At 37.5% G+C, this 21,274-nt stretch overlaps 1 protein-coding gene across 8 annotated transcripts in view; it reads right to left on the reverse strand.

Moving 5' to 3' along the window:
- The window catches only part of SMOC2 (SPARC related modular calcium binding 2), a 149,717-nt gene that overhangs the window by 64,998 nt on the left and 63,445 nt on the right, over positions 1–21,274 (reverse strand). For 4 of the 8 annotated variants that reach the window (XM_055714315.1, XM_055714314.1, XM_055714313.1 and 1 more), the window contains exons 5-7: positions 14,753–14,800; positions 10,433–10,516; positions 9,561–9,635 (exon numbers count right to left, since the gene is read on the reverse strand). In XM_055714315.1, coding sequence (XP_055570290.1) covers positions 9,561–9,635; positions 10,433–10,516; positions 14,753–14,800 — 207 coding nt within the window. The remainder of the gene's footprint in view (positions 1–9,560; positions 9,636–10,432; positions 10,517–14,752; positions 14,801–21,274) is intronic. The other 4 variants (XM_055714319.1, XM_055714318.1, XM_055714317.1 and 1 more) reach the window with 1 other exon arrangement.

Below are 21,274 nucleotides of genomic sequence, written 5' to 3' on the forward strand. Positions count from 1 at the left end.
TCACTGCATGACTGATTAATTAAGAACAAAACTTAAAATTGGGGGGGGTTTAATATTAGCATTTTTTAGAGATTTTGTCAGCTCACAGAGGAAGACATAAGGAGTTCTTAACCTTGCAAAATGTAGGAGAGAGTTTGGTGGATATCCTTAGTGATGGAATAACCTCCATCACACAGTTTTTTCTTCAAGAGCATAACCACCAATTTACTGAAGTTTTGAACATATGGGTCTCAGAGCTCTCTGACATTGAAGGTATTTCTTTAATTTTGTAATTATTTTTTTTTTACTGACTTGACCTCAAGAGTAGTACTGGATTCTTAATATTTCAGGGGAAAAAAAAAAAAGATAATTGTTTAGATGCCAGTTTGTGAATTTAGATGCCTAATTCTACATGCTCACAATTGACCTGGGCCTCTTTCCCAAGAAAGTGCAACAGAATCAAGATAAAACTAGCCTTTACTGTATCAGTAAAGACAGACAAAGGTTACTGTCTATGTTTGTTGCTTTTAGGGTTATTGGCTGTGGTGGGGCCAGGGAAGGGAAGGCATCTCTGCATGAAACATGGACATTTTCTCCTATCAGGTCATTGGGATGATGATGGAAGGCTGGCAGCTCTTACTGTCGACTCTGCTGGACTTCCAATTGCCTGCAACATTTGGAAGACATATCTTCCATATATCATCCAGCAATCAATATAGCCACAGCCAGATCCAGACTGTCTTGGCTGAAAGATCTATCTTTTTCTCAGAAAGATTATATCTTTAGATATTATCCGGTCCAATAAGTTTCTGTGCATTAACATGATTTATGCGAATTTATTTTTTTTTTTGCATCTGTTGTTAAATTATAGACTGTTAGTGTGACAACCCTCTTAGGATTTCTGATTCTTACTGATGCTTTTATGATTATGTGTACTGATGTCTGGTAAACTGTGGAAAGCTGAAGGTAGATGGGAAAGTGCATGTCAAAAAACTAAAGGAGAACTTCAAGCAGGACTGTTGTGTCATTTACTTGCCGCAGAAAGTAATGTGATATAATTAAAATGGTCAGAAAAGATTGCTATCTTTTGGCATACATTTTTAACACATGCAGTAAAACAGAAATTAACAACCTTGCACAAAAGAGATTTTTTTTCTTTTTTTCTTTTTCTTTTTTTGGGGGGTGGGTTTTTTCTTTTTTTTTTCCCCCTACAGTGGGGGTCTAATAAAACCCTGGAACATCTGAGTAAAAAGAACATCAACTGGATGGAAAACAGAACTCTAGTTTTTTAATGGCTTAGGATGGGAGGATCTTCCCCTGTAGTGGGAGGAAAAAACTGGAAATGTCAGTGCTTGATCTTTATAAAGGTTTTTAAGTAATATGTAAAATTAAGTTGAAGATAAATGAAAATGCTTGTGAAAAGGATTATTAAAGATAGAACAGTACTAAAATAAGCATGATCCAGCATCCTGAAAATTAAGAATGTATCATAATATACAAGCTCTCTGTGTGTGTGGGGGGGGTGTGTCTGGAAAGTTTTATCTTCTTGGAAGAGGCTGAAAGAACTGAAAGAAAATTGTAATTCTTTTTTACCAATTTAGGACAGGCAAGGCAAGTAAAATAAAGGCAAGGCAAGGCAAGAGGACCAAAGTGTATCAAGTTATTTTCTTCACAGATCAAGAGGGTGAAGAATACTGTTCTTTCTTTGTGTGTAAGCTAAAACAAGACTAGGATATAACTTAAAATTGCTGCTGAAAAGTAAGACAACCATTTACTGATTGGCCCTAATGGTGTGAACAATCAGTAGCTTCAAAGCCACCACTTTTTCAGCTGCTGAGGCATATCTTGAAACCAGTGTTCTAAAAAAAATACTACTCTGAAACTGTTCTGACTCTTGACAGAAAAATAAAAAAAAATGGAAGATAACTACCTCTTACTCTTCAAAATATTTAAAAATTAAATAGTAGGGGATATAGATGTGACAGTGCCTCACACATCTCCCTCCCCAACAGTTTTTTAACAATGTTTTTATAGTGAAATACAAATAACAAGTTATACTTCATTCCAAATAATTGAGTTCATTCAGGAACTCTAAAGGGAACACTTAGTGAGTTAGCAACCAGAGCCAATCCAAAGAGTCTGAGAAGGCCATAAGACTTTGGCCTGGGAGCCTCCATTCCTCCTCACTATGTTTTTCTTAAATTCCTCACAACACTTTTCTCTTTATGCTCCATGCACAACATGCTGAGATAATGGGCCAAACAAGTATTCTATCAGCTGATGTCTTCCAGTACCAACAACTTTTACAAGGCCCAAAAGCCAGATCTGTGGCCATCACAAAACATTTAGACTTCATCTGTAGATGTCATGAAAAAATGCTAGTGCCTTTTCTTGTGTAGGGAATTGACCTGCAGATGAGCCCAAGCTATAAAGTTCACAGTAATAATATCTGGATTTGACTTGGTCCAAAATTTGGCAGACTGACTGCCCATTTGTAGTGGACTGAGCTTCCATTGATAGACTCCATGTGTGGACTTAATACTCCATTTGTATGTTTGAAGAATTATTTAAAATCAATAGTTCTGCCTTCTACTTCTCTTTCAGGGCTTGAGCTGAGGTTCTTAGGGCTCAATTCAATGCCATTTCAGGTACTCTGGACTATCAAACCTACATACCAGAGCATCACAGATTTCCAGTAGGCTGTTGTAGCTCCTAGCCCAGGCAGATATCAGATACCCTAGGCCTTATGAAGACACAAGACGCCTATATTTCAGCAACTTACTCCTATGCTCTTGGTTTCTCCAGCTACAGCTAATGGCTGTATTTACATCACAAGTTTGGGAATGCAAATCTCATCTTTGAGTGTGGTTGATACCTCACCAACTGTTAGAACAAAACACTGTCTTTAGGGCTAATGAGGTAAAAACACGGAAACACTATTTGCTGTGTAATTCAGTGGTTTGCAATTAATGAACCACTCCTACTCAGGCTACTGTCCTATGCAAACCTACTCTATATATTCATTTAAATTCAATTTCTGAGTGTCCAATACAGACATAATGCATTCAGAGTAAGTAGCACTCTTTGGACATACATGTATGTTCTGCTGTAAAGTCCTCACCTGCCCTTCTTTTAATGTTGAATACAAGGAAATTTAAGAACGGATGATTGGCCAGGGTTCTGCAGGCCAACACACAACTTACTAGGGATCCCTGCTGAAAAATGGAGACAAGTAGCTTTTAAAACACTTTCTTTCCCCTCTTCCCTGTGTTCTTCTCTCAGTTGGTTACGGTATCTATTTTTATTTCCTTCTGTTATAAATTGTTTCATATCTCAAATATCCACATTGTGAAACAAGCCTAATTCAAAATAGTTTTAGAAAATTTCTAATGAATTTGTAATAAAAATGTAACCGGGAACATGCAACTGGATCTGAGTTTTTTCTCACTAGCTCGCACATCTTCAACTGCAGGTAATTTATCTTCAGTCAATATTAAAAGCAACATCTGGAGAATGCAACAATTAATGAGATTAAATACAAAGTCACTGAGCTGTTACTCATTTTCCTGTGTATAAGTTATTTGGTTTCTTATGCTTAGAAAGGAATGTGTATTAGAACTGATGTGATTGGGCATATACACAAACTCTTAAATTTATTTCCTTTGCAAGAAAATGCTGGGTTTGTTTTTTCATGCAGGCTTTTTTTTAACTTCAGGGCTGCCAGGATAGGCATAGCAGGAGAATGTTAGCCAGGTTCAGTTTGGAATGAATGTGAGCATTTGAGTATGGAACAAGGTTTCTCTTGGTTCTTTGTAAGAAGGTGACTTTCAGGGAATGATCAGTGCACAGGGATCCCACTGGAACAATTGCTTCTGAGAAACAAAACAAAGCAAGCTAACAAAACAGAAACCTCACTGGCAACCAACATAGTTTCCATGTGAGAAAAACTCAAATGTACAAATGCTTTAGTCAGATGACAAGGCAATAAAAACTGCATTCAAATCTTACAATGTCATTCTGTCACATTAGTCAAGTCTCACTGGCAGAATTGGCAACAGATTCAGACTGTATAGACAGATAAATGCAAGCAGCTATTTGGTATAGATGCAGACACGCAATTGCTAGTAACATTATCACTTTTAAATTCCATGGTTTAGTCTACTAAGAATGTATTCATGTATTCACAGTAGACATTACACTAACTGCATTTGCATTTGCAGCCAGTCTATGCTACATTACTATATATGCACTTCAGTGCTCTCCCAGATGCTCCTTTGAGAACGAAACTCCTGTTGGATCAAGCCCCCTGGGGCTAATTGATAAAATCTTGTAACAGATTTTTAAAGCCCTAAAACTGATGGTCTGTAGTAGAAGGTCAGCACTAAACCACTACTCCGTTGTGCCAGAAAATTAAATAAGAAGCTATGTGTTCCTTTCATATGTGCACAGCTAAAACAAAAAATGAAATTGAAGATGGTTCTACATTATCAAAGCATCCAGGTACAGTGGCTGAAATCTGGGCACTCCTGAAGTCACTAAAGACATAGTTAGAGAGGACAATGAATTCTGATTTAGGATTCTTTGTTCAGCATGAAAAATGTCCTAATCATATGATCCACTACTTTTTGCATTGCTTTTTTAAGAATTTTTACAGCCTGACCCTCAGCAGGCTTTATGCCAGAACAGGTTTCCTTTGGGCCAAGCCTATTTTATACTGGATCATATATGGCCTGTCCTCTAGCACCTGCTTAACACATATGAGCATCAAACTGGCAGAAAGCACGAAGCTGGCACAAGCGCTATATCACATGTCTGTGCCTGATCCAGATGAAATGTGAACTACTGGGTGAACTAGTAGCATGTAGCCAGCATATGAATGGTTGTTCAAAAGCTGTCTGGGAGTTCTGCCACTGACTGTGAGGGGGCCCTAATTTCTACCCACTCATTTCATGTGTTTAAATTTTAACACAGGAATCAAAGTTCAGTAACGTACAAAGAGATGCAACAATTTCTTCCTGTCTTCTATTTTGCTGGCCATACCAGATTATCAACAAAACAAACACCAATCTTTCAATCACTTTACGATGCTCATTAAATAAACTACACAACTAATGAATGAACATATAAATAATTAGTGCTAATAATGCCATAATATTCAATCTTCAAGGAAACAGAACACCAAAATATTAATAACAAGAGAATAGAACTGAATAGTAGATACTTGAAACTGTACTGTGTCTTAGCCAATGATACATTATTTAACCCTGGGTCTTATAACTTGAATTATATTATCACCAGAACCTCTGAAGACCTTAAGCATATATGTAAAGATATTCCAGATTATGGATGACTTTTTTGCATCCTGCATTTGCAAAATTAATGAAATGTCACATTGAGTAATTCTTATTTGTGTGGTGTACAGACAGTTCTTAGAAATTACTCAGTACTTTAAGAATTTTTTTGACATTAACAATATTACCAGTTAAACTCACCCTACTTCTTTTTCACAGAAGTCACAACAGATGATTAGAAAAAATTGGCTCTTAAATTCAAGCTAATAAAATGAATCCTAAGTTTCCATTGGCTATTGTGAAAAGGATTAAACTACTCTTCCTTTGCCTATACTCAAACTCAAAAAAGGGCATACATCCCCTGAAAATGCCACACTTGCTTCCCAAAAATCCCACAGGGATATGAACTGCCGGTAGAACAGATGCAGCAAGGAGAATCTAAGAGATCTGCAGTCCAACCTGACCTCTCAGGGAACTGTGTGTTCCCTGTTAGGTGATGGGAAAGTATTTGCGCTGTCATGTAGCGTTCCCCACCCACATCAAGGCTGCACCTAGCTGTGAACTACAGTAACTGGGAACTGCTGTGGACAGGGTCCAAAATATCCAGTTTCTTCGAGGCAAAAAACTTTCTATCCTCTGGTCTTTAAAAAAAAAAAACAAAGCTCTGAAAGAATAGTACCTGGATCTTCAACCGATAGCGGGTTGGGATAAAGTTCATCTAAAGCATAGATCCCTTCATATAGGCTAGAGAACTAAACGAGTGACTGCACTCAGTGGGGTGCAGTTCTCTCATTAACGGGCCAAGTGTCTGTGATGCCCTTACAACGAGGTGGCTGCTCTCTAGGCTCCACTAACGTCGCTGCCTGCATCCCCGCAACCTACAGCAGGAGTTTAGTCATGGAGTTCACACAGACAGCAGCATGTAGGCTGCTGCATTCCCATGGCTTAATTGGAACCCATATTGTCTCACAGTCAGTGTTTTCAGTGCATTTCTGTTTATTTTTGATAGCCGTTACTATAATACTTATATTTGTCAATCTGACCTGGTGAACACACTGTAGTTTCTGTGAAATGGAGGAAGAAATGAGCAGTGCAGGGGTAAAAAAAAAAAAAATAATCCAAAAGAAACAAAATATTTTCAAAATACCTGCAAAGGCACAAAGGCATATGTATAAAACATAATATCAGCAAATACTGTGTTATTTTAGCAAGCAGATCCATACTTTTTTTCTAATTCTGGAAAGAAAAAATCTTAAAAAAATCTGAAAATCATCTTCAACATACAAAAAGAGCTAAAATAGAGATGTTTCTACCCAAATCCATCACTCCAAACAGATCATATTGTTGTTACATGACTGGATGTTGAGGGTTTTGCCAGCAGTAACATTTTGTCATCAAAAGCTAATAGATCAAAAATCACTCTAAAAATGCTTTTAGTGAGCAGAAAAGGCCTATTTCTCTGAAACAATAACAACAAAAAAATGCACTAGAAGTCATTATAGAGCATGGATATATAATCCAGTAATTTCATGCCCTGCATCTGTAAGTCTTCCAAATGCCATTACTCCGTGCTAAATTAATTTAGGATGATTTAATCAAATGAAAACACTGGATAACTAATATAAACTAGAATTTCCTGAGCCATTATTTTCTATCTTCCAAAACCTAAAAGCTTATGCTGATTCTACTAGTTAATTATAAGAGTAATTAATAATTTGCAGAGTAGAGAAAGCAAACCCATTTCAGGATGAGTACAATAAATTCAATGTATTCATTTGTGATCCTAAACTCACAAAACATTCTGCTAAGGAGATGGATTTCTTAAGGTCAAGCCAAGCTTCTTTATGACCATAACATAGTAAGACATATATTCAGATAAAAACTAGAAAAAATAAAAGCAATACAGACTAAAATAGTCAGCTTTCAAGTAGTATAGTTGGAGTTTGCCTGAAATTTTTAGCAATATTATTTTTCTTTATTTATTTTCTACAGGCAGGGCTAGGTCATAGTGTTATTTGCACCTGAAAAATTTCTTTGAAAGCACTGGGGTTAGTATAGAAGAAAGGAAAATTTAGTGCATTATAAATAAATTTGGTTTCATCTTTTGTTTTATAAACAGAGTTCATATGCAGACATAAATTCTTCTCATTTTACTCAGGCAAATATTTTCAATAAGCTTTGTGGGGTTTGTATGACCAAGTCTGAATCAGAGTTTTCTATGCAAACTGAGTGAAGAAGAAATCTGTATTTATCCCTTATATTGAAGCCTGGGTGTCCAAAGGTCATTAGTTTACAATCCAGTGGATTCAGTAATGAGGTCCCTCCTATTCTATACACATAGAAGCCCAGAGTTTATTCCCTGTGGATGTTCCCAGAAGCCTTGGCACCACACCAAAAGGTAATAAGGGGAAAATCTAACCTAGTCTTTTCGGCACCTTAGAAAACCTGTTTACAGTGAGGCTCAGCAATCAAAACAATGACTATGTTAGACTTTGGAGTCTGGAAAAGAGGTGCTGCCTAGCACAGCCGGTGAAGACACTGGTTTTAGCACCTAGATTCGTCTCGACTGATTATGTCATATTACATAGACAAGAGAAGTTACAGCAAAGAAAGCAGTGGTCCCTTCTGGCACATCAGCTATGCCTACAAACTAAAGCAAGGCTGGCTATGTAGTGTCTGCTGACTTACTACTGCTGGTCTAGGTATGTCAATACAGACTGTAGTATCTCCTAGCCCTCCAGAGATGCCCTGTACATAATGCAGTTGTGAGCAAGTCCTGTGGTTAGCAAATCCAACACAATTGTGCTTGTGATGCTAATGCACCATGGGCTAACAACCATAAGACAAGTAGACTATGCTTCTGGTTTCTCTTCCTTTGTAAATATGTCTTTAGATGGACTGAAGGTTACAAGTTTCCAATAACAAACCCACCTTTTCTTTAGTGGTTTTCTGGTTTTTTATGTGCATGTTGAAGTTTTGGCCTCCAGCAGCTGCACTGCAAACTCAAGAGTTCTTGCTTTAGATCTAGTCTCTAGGACCGTAACAATTAAATAAACACTCCTAAAAGCAACATATTTCTATACACATATTTTACACGACAGAAATCCCAAAGGAATTCTCTTCTTACTAACCCTGACTAAAAAAAAATGATAGAATAAATCTCCAGCACAGCAAGTGTTTGCTTCAAACTCTTGTCTACACCCTGTTTAAAGTTCTTCCCTTAAGTGCCTACTGGAGAATCAAGGAGAGGAAAAAGTATTAATAATTATTGCTTTGATGTTAAAAATAGCTTATAACAGCAATCTGTAAACCTCTTAGTAAGGGTATATCTTTCTTGTGATGATTGTCTTTTTTAAATCCTTTTGGGCTCAATTCAGCAGAATATTTAAGCACAATAGTTAATGTAAAACAATTTCCACTGGATCCAAAGTGTTCTTTTGGGTGATGTACTGAATCACAACCTATATGATCAATGTTTCCTTTCAAATTAAACTTTTTTCCAGAGAAAAAGAAACTGGAAACTCAAGAAGATTCTCTAAAGTTTATTCCAATGAAAGCAAGGAACAGTGAGGAAGACATCAAAACGTATAGTCCACCAAAGCATTGAATGTATCTGAATATTTTAGAGGCTTCGTTCTTAGGATATTCACCTGACATTCCTAGCCTAGGTTTACAAAGCTCAATTCTGAAGAGCGGTGAAAAAAAGCCAAAAATCACAATTATAAAAGAGGCAACATAATTAATTCACACTGAACTGGCGATCAGTCTGTCAATAACAGGTGAATGTTGTACCAAAAAGCAGGTAACGCTGCCTTTCAAATTCCTGTTAACTGACAGCTGGTTTCTGAAAGGATTTTCAGGTTTTCCTTTTAAGTATTACCACCAAACACATGTAACTCACTGTCATTTTCCAAGCACCTTGCTACACGCCACCCAAACAAAAAAGAAAATACAAGTAGATAACAAAGAGGCAGAGGATTAAAGAGGATGCAGAAATTTATGTCAGATCTACTCACAGTTGCAAACAGATGTGAGCTAGAGACTTTAGTGGAGTAATATCAATTTACACCTAGTAAAGCCTAGCCAAAAATATTTCCATGTAAAAGGAACATATGACGCATGAACCTACAAAATCATCACAATGCAAATCAGTTAGTCGCTATCATATGACGAGAGTGGAAGCATAACAGTTATTAAAATGGCTTTCACTTAAATGACTTCAGTATTAACTAGGCTTAATACATGTCTTCACAGGAGCTTTGCAAAGTCAGGACAACACAAGTTTCTTACCTGAGCTTTTATTTGTTTTGTTTTGTCTACTCTTAACTTGCTCAGTCCATAAGGTAGGATAACGAGAAGCTATATCTAGAAAAAAAAAAAAAATGACAGAAAATGTTTAAAAATATTACAGTATTTTTTTTAAGTTACTAGCGGCTGAAATATAAGTGTCTAGTTTTAAAGATACATGGATCTAAAAAAAGAAAAGGGCACACTGGTTTGCATTATTAGTACAGTTAAAAACTTTATTAATGGCATGAATAGTTCCTTCCTGACCCCATTCATATAAAAGGTTGAAAGAAACACTTTTAGACTAAAATTATGTTTTATCAGAATAAAAATCTCCCAGTGTGGACCCAAAGTACATAACAGCCTCAGATCAGACTCTGTGAGATTTGCAGTGAGTGGTAAGGCAGCCACAATATAAGATTATCATTGTATGTAGGCTTTGAGCTTTGCATTTACAATGCACCAAATTTCCCCAGACACAAATAAGCCTGACAAAACATCAGCCTTTAATATTACTAAGTGATATGCTGAGGACAGAATTAACCCTTTAACTTTCTTATTTTACCATACAGTTTTAATCTGCACTCTGGCTCAAGTTTAAAATCTTTCTCTGCCCTGAATAGTGATGATTAAAATTGCTAATGTTGGACTCCATAGCTACAGTGTCATCTCAAAACTATCACATAAAATTCGTTGCTTGTAAGTAAAGACTCTATTGTATTTGCTGTCTTTATCTAGAAAAAGGTACAGATGCTTGCAATTTCTTGCAACTGCCCAGCAGCTGAACTAATTCTTAAGGTAGCATTTGATGTTGTAGTGTATGGTCCATACTGCAGACTTTAATACTACACCATTAAGTTCTTGTTGATGCTCACCTTCTTCATCACCTTGAGGCTGAGTCTCCAGCGCGGGAGCTGAGGCATCATCTGAATTCAGAATGGAAAAGATTTGCAAGGAGACTACAATTATGAGAGTAAGCTAAATAAGTGTACATACGTGATTGATACTAATGATTTGCACATAGCCCCGGCCGGTAAACAAACAATAATTTAAACATTATTTATAGGTACTACACAGCATAAATATATTACATCTACAGACTATGGATTATAAATGGATAGGGTTTGAGGTTATGGCTGATGAAATGATTGCAGGGTGTTTGATGAGGCATGAAGTTATCAGGTCGCTCCCTGGACAGTCATCATTTCCAAAGAAGTAATTAGATAAATGTATAGAAGGAGTAAGACCTGTGAAAGCAAAAGCAGTCTGGGTCAAATGACTGGCTGCAGACATGTTGACACCTTAAAATGAAAGGAAAATTTCTTCTGGCACAGCAGGATCTCTTTAACAGTCAAGCTGATTTTATAAGCAAGATTCACAGATTAAAGAACCAGAATGTTGTTTGCATAATTCTTATCCTCTGGTCAGCAGTCTCCATCCATCCACTACCAGCCGTTGCTGCAAGAAAAGAGGGAGGGAAATTTACAGAAATTATAAGAGGATGTGAGTAACTTTAGGGTCAGTAAAACACAGTGGAAGTAGTGCTGAAAAAGAAAAAATCAATATAAATAATTATTTAAGTTGACATTCTGTGAGAAAGGGCATTACCCAAAGACCCATCTTTACCTTATTACTTTTTTGTTATGTAAAATTATTGTGGATATTGTGTAAACATAACTTAGCAGGCCTTGCTAGTACCTATTTTCCAGTCATTGCTGTTTCCTGTAGCACGGATCTAACTCCCAGACTGAGGTGTCCTGCAGTAAACAGCATCCTTCAGGCAAGGGTTTTATCAGAATTTCTTGCAGTTTCACAACTGGATCTCAGACCAACATTGTTTCCAGATTGTTCTCTTGGCATTTTCACAGAAGCTAGAACCAAAGGGAAGTGAGAAGCTTCCCCTTGCACGTAGCCCTACCGGGGTAACAGTGAGCAGCAGCTGTAAGGCTAACACACTCTCTGTTTCCGTTTCTTCTTGCTACTGCAATCCAGAACAGCCTCCCCACGTTCACTTCGTTGTCACCATCTTTATGCAGATCACGCAGAGGATGACCTTTGCCTCTGGAGACCACAGCCAGGTTCACAGCAAATACAGATACCAAATAAACACTGACAGCAGGTAAAACCAAATTTGCAGCCGTGGAACACTAACCTCCATGCTTTTCACAAAATCAAAGCAGCAGCAAGGAAAACTTACTTTCACTGCAAAATGTTTTCATAAAGAAACTTTTTCTAAAGAGTGCTCATTCCTATGTCCATGCAATGACTGGATACTTTGCTCCAATGCCATAACAGACCGCCATTTCTCATCAGTTTTGCTGGCATTTTTGTGGTGTCTTCTGGGTGGTGGAATAAGACTACTGATTCATTTCAGAGAGGCCATCAAGTATCCTAGGGTACTGACAATCAGGACATACATTTACATCACCAATCAGTATGTGATTCAGAAACCCCAGAATTTCAAAGGGTAGCTTACGGTAGATAAATCTTAGCAAAAGCCCATCCAGAAACTTGGGTTTCAGTATAAATGACATTTTTCTAATCATCTTTGTTACACAATTTCAGTTTGTGACACATTTGATCTTATATTCCTACCCAAAATTCAGATATAACACCATAACTTTAGCAATTATCAGTCCAGTCAAAATTAGTCTCTTGAACTTTGTTCAAGCAGCATGTAAAACAGTCTACAGATTTTTTTTCCCTTTTTTTACAAAAACTTAACAGATGTTCATGACTGAGTCATAGAACTGGCCTCAGGTCTCCCCCCACCCAAGAGAAAGAAAGAGAACAAACCAAAGATTTGGTATAGGATATCTGTATAAAAGGTATAAATTTTACTCCAGAACTGGAGGAGCTACAACAGTTCCTGAACTGTTTTGTAGTTCCTTCATTTGCAGGAAGACATAAATTTTCTGTTTGCACTCTTTCAGGTACATCATCTTTCAATAAAAACCTTTGCGGTAAGAATGAAGAGGCATGTGGCATTTCATTGATCAAAACAACGTTCAATGGAGAGTCACAAAGGTAAAGTAGTTATTCTTCACGTTAATTAGATATCTCACAGGTTAATTGTATAGGTCTTCCTGGCTGGCACATGCATACCAGTCCATATGTGTGTACATTTAAACAGAAATCATTCTGTTTGCTGTCAGAGTCCAGTTGCCAAAAACATAGTCCTGCAGTCAGCTAAGAATCAGAAAAAAGGGATGTGATCCCATCTCTGACAACTGTGCTTTTCGGATAATATGAATATTTTCCTTGGATAGAGGAGGGAACTGCAGTGCCAGGGAAGATACTTTAGCAATTACGTTTTAAGCTTTATTCCTGTTTGGTTTATTTGCAAACATGCAAACAGAGCTCCTGACCTCCAAAGTCTGTATCTGGAAATTTTCTTTCAGTATTGGAATACCCAGGGAAAGCAAGGTGCATGTCTGCAACAGATATGGCCCACCAGGTCATCTTCTGTGTCTGTGGGACAGGTTAGAAGAGACTGTCTCTGGCTAAACCTATGCTGTCTCTTGAAAGTCGCTTTTTCAGGACCACACTTGAAGGTCTGATGCATGTCCTTCGCAGCAGTAAGAATGTCATGAACCTGCCTAAGCTTGCTGAGTTTCAATACGGGCAGGTACTCCATCCAGGCACCCCTGATTAGTCCACAGGAACATGCAGAGGAAAGACGAGCAGGGTGTTTTATGGTTATTTCAAAAACTACTGCTGGACCCTTTCAGGTTGAGCTACAAAACACTTCTTACTACAGTGACTGTGAAGCCAAAGCACATCCCTTTAACTTAGATAGCTGATCCTGTTCACTGCTCTGTGATGGTCTCTAAAGAGGTTGTGATTTCTCTGACAACATGACTTTATTTAAAACATAAGGCAGGACTGGCTGGCAGAAGGGTGGGGAGAGGAAGTTCACAGCCAGCATCTAAGGGCCAGGGACCATCTGGGAACCAGGTCAGTGGCCCTTCATGCTGCAGATTTGTGCTGGAGAATAAACACAGGGCATGAGTAAAATGCAACCATGTCATTTTAGATGTGAATATATGTGATAACAGAGGGAGACTTGATAAACATTTAAGTTCCTTGTTCTATGATTCTTCATTCAGGGTTCAACGGCTCAGCCACCACAGTTGCAAATAAAAATAAAGGATTCCAGACAAGTTTTATATATGGGATAGTTCATTCAGTTCAAAGCTGAAAATGAAACTCCTGACCTAAAGCAAATAGGTAACTTAAAGTTAGTGGAACACACAGTTTGTCTGGAAATACATGAAGGAACAATTTCCAGTACTTTCTAATTATTAACCTTAAAAGAAGTACTGATTTTCTCAACCTAAGAGTGCAATGGAAGTTTATTTAAATGTTGGGTATATTACAATGCTGCAAAAATTCCTGTAAAAAAAACTATTTCAATTATATATACAGTGCACCAAACAGATAGCCATTAACATTAGCATGAATATGAATAACTTATTTAAAATTAATTTATGCTAGGTGTCACTGACAGCAACATTGAGTATTTTGAGCTGAATTAAAAATTCTTTTAAGCATTTGGAGAGTGTAAGCTTTAATTTTGTTTAAAGCATAGACATCTCCCTCATTTAAACCTACCAGATATGCTGGAATTGCATCAGATTTTCTCCTGCTAACAAGATATACACTATGATCTATCTCTAACAACAATCACCGGGCCATGAATGTAAGCCATCAGATGAATTACTCACAATATAGAGCAAAGTGCTGGGTCCAAGATGACTCAAGCACCGATTGCTATGGAAATAAAGTGTGGACTCCGGTTCCTGAGATTTTGGGACTGCAGAATGCTGTCTTTATCAAACAGACAGAATAATCTGTCCTCCAGGGCAAGCAAACAGTATGGGAAAATACTTCAGAGTATAGCTATGGGAAGAAAAGTTATCTTCCAAATAGCACAGAATAGCAAAGTCTGTAGGGCTGAGACTAGAAAAATGTAATGTCTGTGCATATCTAGACAAATACATGCACACATATATATTCATTTATACTTATAAGTTTACTAAATATGTAGAATGCAGACATAAAATGAATAGTAGGTATGCATGTATACATATATGCAGCTATAATATATGATGAAAACATATTGATAATTTAATCCTATGGAAAATCACAGTGGTGATTTTTGTTTCTATTTAAAGGCCAGCTAAGATGTTTACCTGTTTTTCCTGCACCTTCTCGTTGTGGCAGCTTCTCACTCACTGAACCTGCAATCGGAAAAAAGGAATTAACCAGAAAAATATTAATTGCACTTTTAATGTGTTTCCTAAGAAACACAGTACCACTTCAATGATTGATTCTTGTTTATTACAGCAATAAATGTCAGCAAATTCTTCCTTTGCAAATAAAAGATCTCAGCTTTGCCTGACTTCTGCATTTGCATACGATCAATTTACTGTCAGACGCTACTTCTTGGCCACAGCAGGACTTGAGAAAGAGACAACATTAAATACTACATAGACACAAGGGCAAGAACATGCTCACATGCTGCAGAATCAATGTCTCCCTTCCCCACTGACCCAGCGAGGACAGGTCCTGCAGTCAGATGCATGGCGCGGGCACTGCTACCTTGCAGTCCCCTGTGCAGGGCAACATCCCTTCTGCTCACAGAGTCTTGCCCACCACACCTCAGCTGCTCTGAGGGGCTTCTTCGGCCCCTACCCAGTCCTGGCTCACGTTAAAACCTGCCCCTTTCTGCTTTAAAATTCCTTATATAAAGCCTTTGGGAAATGCTGTGCTGTTGTGGAAAAGCGTGTGTGTTGGGGGAGGCAGGGACAGCGCCTGCTTCTGAGTTTGAGCCTGGGCTGGTTGCTGGAGACACCCCCAGGGCTGTGGCCCTTAGGGAAGGAGACAGCAGTGGTGGGAAGGTAGTTACGTTTGCAGGAGATGGGGTTTAACAGCTTATTCTACCAGCTTGGACTCCAACCCAACATCCAGTCTTGTCTTCAGGTTGTCAAGAAATGGAGAATCTACTGGTTTTCTTAGTATTTTAACAAGAGGTAGCTGTCCTTAGGGTTTAAAATAGAAATACCTCCTTATTTCTTGCTTATGTCTCATTATTACAACCGTTTGTATAATTCTAACTCCTAGCCACTTCTTACCAACATACGTATCTCTGCTGCATTAAAAACAAACCTTTAAAAGTGATATTTTTCTCTCTGAAGAGCCACATGGAGCAAACAAAAATTAAAAAGCATAATGTCTATCTATTCTTACCACATAGTCTCTTCTTACGTACACCTGCTTTAATGAAAGAAAATGCCACATCTGACAGATGCTCAGAAGTGTGTGAAATTATTTCGTTACCTTCATTTTCTCAATTTATTTCCTTCTGGAATAAGTACATTCCCTGGGTTTAAAACAAACAAAAAAAAACCCCAAACCTTGCAGCACAATAAATCTGTTCTAAAAGGCCAATTTAAATAAGCGAAGCCACTAAATCACAGGCCATGTTTGAAATGCTGAACTGATGGTTACTTCAGCATGGAGTTTAGATATGGGAGTCTGCCAGAGGGAAGACAGCTAACATCACAAATCTGGCATGCTGATTTTAACACGGTCATAAAAGAATGCAAGACAATGCAGCCAAGCTGATATTACCTTCTGAAGGATTCAGCTTTTAATACAGTTTTTATACATTCATATCAAAAATATTCTAGTTTCAACTTGCTTCCTTTTTTGGTGGCATTGTATTTTTATTGTATTACGTTTGAACCACCAGAAATTCAATGTACATAGTGATGCATCAGTATTAATTCAGACAGGAAAAGTAAAAGTAATTATCATTGTAGGAATTATATCCAAAGGTATTTGGGATAGCTTGCGCTAAATAGGCTGCAATACTAATCCATGGTGTTCACTCTGAAGAGGAGGCAGATTCCTGCATTTATGCTAGCTGAAGCCAGAAGATCTGAGCTTCTCGGTGCTTGGCGTGAATTTGATAAGAGGCTCAGCTTGAACTCAAATAAGATGTTCCAGTTTTATGAAGTACTGCATACAAAATTACAGGTTCTTCTAATTGCACTAAATACCAGTGATCCAATCTTTCCTCAAATTTCATCCAGTTATAATTAACTCTGTACTTTCTCAATGTAATTTTGATACACAGGCATATCATTGTAATTCTCTTGCAAATGCAGAGATTTTAGGTTTGACTCTCACCCACACTCAAGCATTTTACACCAATTTGTGAGTAGCAACGAGGTCTCAGCATGGGGAATGTGTGTGATGAACTGCCCCTGATAGCCCCCTTGTGCTAAAAGGAGTAAAGCCTCAGTCTGACAACAGTGCTGTCTTTCTATATATATTTAGAACCAGTATTATAAGCTGAACTTAAACTTCAGTTTATACCTAAGTAATTTCAGACATTGGTGAAATTTATATAATATTTCACATCTTAAACCAAAACCAGAAAAATCTTTCCAGATTTTGTTAACACCAAGATGCCTTCAGATTACTCCATCTGTATGTGAAATGGTACGAAATTAGAACTATATATTTGTGTAGAGTCAGAAAGAATTTAATTATTTTTTCTATGCTTTGCTTTTTTACCCTAAATTATGATGGAAAATTTATGGATAGAGGAGGAGCGTGGCATTCACAGAGGCTAACTTTATCATAGTGAATCTAACTTCACTATGAAATTAGATGAATGCCAGGAAAACAGCTTCACTGGGCTAACATTAATTTTTTTTAATAGTCTTTGGAAGCTAAGAGAAATATTCACATAATTTCCTGCAAAGGGAAATCTGCACCCTTCACATAATTTCACCTGAAATTTTCCATTTATGCAGGAAAAATTTTTCTTGTTGTCTCCAAGTTTGAGGTGAGGAGGAGGGCTGACTGAGCTTGTATCAGTTTCTTCTACCACTTTCTGAATATATTTAAGGTAGAAGTACATCTAGATTAAATGGTGATAGGAAGTTGCATTTGCAAGTTTCTAGGAAATTGTATCTTCAATACTCACGAAAAGTGCTCACATTTTCAGCTAGATAAGAAACAGAAATAACAACTTATAACTTATTTAAAGGTCAGGCAATACAATCACTGCAAGCAACCAAATCACCACATAAATATATTTATGGAATGAGAGAGGACAAGGAGGGATAACAAATTCAGCAGCATTATTTTAACAAGGAGTATTTAGTATCATTCTAGCTTGTGCATTTGCCTAGTCATTTATAATTCTGATGAATTAAAAAAAAATAAAAAAAATATTCATGCCTTAGTTTATTGCAAACCCCACAATTCAGCCCAGCTTCACTCTAACAACTTCTGAGGCACAATAAATCTTCCAAGGAATGGGATGTGAGTTTTGTGGTCTCTGATTTTAGCATATCCATATTCTATCATTTTGATCATATGTGACTTGGTCTTTAAAAAAGAAGGTGAAAGTCCATTGTTATACAGTTTAGATAATGATTTCTGATCTACGAAAGAATATTTGATATGTAATCACTGAATGCAGATATCAAGAAACAGGAAAGTAAACTTCCCATGCTGTTCTTTATCTCACATATGGGTGTGCCTGACTGCGTATGTATAGGAAAAGTCCTGCATATGGGGACAAAAGATCTAGATATTCCAAGGATGGATATTTTTCCCAGCTAACTGAAGCAGTATCATGCAAATTTAAGAAGTCCACTGCCTTCCCCAATATATTTCTTTTAATTACATTATCTGATGATAACAGGAAGAGTTCTGAAATTTTAGAGGTACTTGTATTTTGGCTTTAAAAGGTGATCCTCCCATCTTAATTGTAAGGTATCAAAACTACACAGAATAAGAATATATGTCTCCACACCTCTGCAATCTCACTGGCAGAAGCCCAGAATAGTTAATAAGGCATTAAAAACCTGCAATAGGCAAACATTGTATTTTCCAACGATAATTTAACACCTGCTTCTCAGTTTCTGACCCATTTCCCAGGACTCTGTGCCTATGGAATTTCTACAGTTCCCTGCAGTGCTGATAACAGAGATGGGGAGCTGTAAAAACGTCTGGTTTTAAGACTGGTGTTCTTTAGTGAAAGTATTGGGGGACATTCATCATTTTTAGGGAGCTTTCTTTTTAATGCTGTCATGGGAATATGTTTGATTTACTCTGCTTCTCACCACTGCTCCTGCAACAGTCGAGGTTATTTCCATGGAGCGGAATGACAATCTGAGATTTATCATGTCTGTTTTAGCAGTATCAAGTGCTGGTGAGGGAACAACTGGAAAGGATGGAAGAAGAGCTCTTCCAGGTAAAGATGTAGCAATTAAAGCAAAGGGTTTACATATTTCAGTGGGAGAGTTCTGCATTTTAAATGCTGTTTATAACCTTCATCCTTTCACACTTTGTGTCTCTAGTGAAAAAGACAACTTCAATAAGAGCAACAAGAACAACACAATGAGCAAAAAAACAGCTTATGCAACTATTGTGCATAGATAGATAACAAATATACACGTGACGCTTTTCTGTCCCAGGACATGAGATAGCTTTAGGAAGCATCACGTTAAGCAGCTAACCAATATTAACAGTTAACTTAGAGGTTTATTTCACCTATCCAATATCATATAGTACATGTGAAGTATGGACAGGGGATGGAACTGGGAAACCAAGCTCCTAACTGCCCATCCTAAGTTCTGCTCCAGATTTCCTCTATTAAAATCCAAGTTCTTCCAGGCTGCCATGCTCTTCTTTCCTATTTCTGAATATTCACCAAAGTCAAAGGTGTTTCTACTGGGAGAAAATGAAAGACAAGAAATTACCCCATAATTTAGGAACAGCACAGTTGGTTAGACATGTATTCAAACCCTATCTGAAGTTACTGAAGTACTAACCTAGAACTGAAAAGAAACACTGAACATTTTCATTAAAAAGATAAATTTTCACACCTTCCATAATATTACATTTCCTGTGACAAAATCATTTCAAAAACATGTTCACAGTTGACACTGCCTGCCATGTTGATTGTCTGTGCACATTCTCTAAAGGGAAAAGGTGGCAAAAGTGATCCTGGGGAAAAAAATGTCTGGGACACACAAACTGCAAAAATTGCAAAAATGCCTTTGAAATAGCTATAGCATCACGTCTGCAGAATACACAGCAGCAAGTGAAAATACATAAGCGCACTAGTGTCAGGATGCCACCACTACAGCAGATCTGCCTGCAAAATCAAAAAAACAGCAAGGCAATGCCTGCAACAAAGCTAGTAACAACATGGTGTGTTGGACTGACCAGGGACAACAGCATTGGAAGAAATGGAATCCCTGAAATACTAGTTAAAACAGGAGTACATCTACTCAACTTCAGTACACCCACTAAAATTTTGATTGTAATTCCCATGCACAGTGGTACTAAAGAAAAAGTACAGAAGGGAATCAACGGTGATCTGGAAAACATCAACAGTCCTTCTGGGGGAAAGAAACCTTCTTTTATCGTAAACAGATGGCAATTTTGAATATATACTGGGAAATGGGAGAAGGGTGCAGTTGTGTTTCAGGCTTTCATTCTGCAATATAAGAGCAAAGTTTTGCCTTACTATACCACATAACTTTCTGAGAAAATCTGTAGCTGCCTCCTCTGCTGAATGGGATGGTTTCTCCAGACCTCTTAAGACTGAGACCTTAGCCACTACCACTGCAAAATCCCCTGGCATTTCAAATCTATTTCCAAACCCTGCTGTAGTTGGACTTCTTTCCTGAGGGATAAAGGAGAAGTGGTGAGCAGTAAAACATGACAGCACTGATACAAGCAGGGGAGGAAATGTGCAGAGATAATAGAAGAAGGTCTCATAACAATTGGAAAATTATGCACACTCTTCCATGGAACAAAATCATACTCTGCATACTTACCTGGGCCCTGGAGTAGTCCATATATCTCTGGGCTACTAAATTAAAATTGAGTGCTGCTATCACCTTCTCCTTAGCATTCCTGTAAAACTACCTTCCCTTCCCACCCCTTCAAAAATGAGCTGCAGCCGTCTGGCAGTTTATCTGCTAAGCACATGAATATACCTTTGAGAGGAACTAAGAATTGGTTCCTGTAAAGATACAATAATTCTGATATTAATCTAGTAATTAACCTGGAACTACACCGCAGCTTCTCCTCAATAAGACTGAATACAAATAGAAAAAGTGAAAGTACAATAACTCAGTAACATTTTGAGCCAAAAATAATGCCATATGCTGTGCCACATTTGCCAAACAATTAAGTGTTGAACTTCCAGCATCAGCTTAACCCCTTTTTCACTGATGTCAGTGAAAGGGATGAAACTACAGATTGATCTTGCCACAAAAGCCATGAAGGCGTGCTTTCAGAGAAGCCTTGGCTATGGACATGCAGAAGCACGTCTATTCAAGAATACACTGAAACACAAAAATACTATCCTAACCATGTGTCTTCTGAAGAGGCAATCTAGTTATAAACAATAACTACACTAAAATGAATGCACATTTTTCTCTATTTTAAGGTTCCTGCACATTATATATTATTTTTCATAACTGTCATTCTGCAGCGACTTTTCAGACTGGATCAAAACTATTAATCTGAAGAGTATTCTTTCTGGCTAAAGTTCACCTACAGGCAAGATGCATGGAAGATTCTGCAAATCGTTTAAACAAGATAGACCTTAAAAGAAGAATTAACTTTTTATAATTTTTGTTGAAACTTTCTCCATGATCTCTTCTTTCCTCCAT

The sequence above is a fragment of the Falco cherrug genome, chromosome 6 (genome assembly GCF_023634085.1).
Source record: "Falco cherrug isolate bFalChe1 chromosome 6, bFalChe1.pri, whole genome shotgun sequence".
Lineage (NCBI taxonomy): Eukaryota > Metazoa > Chordata > Aves > Falconiformes > Falconidae > Falco > Falco cherrug.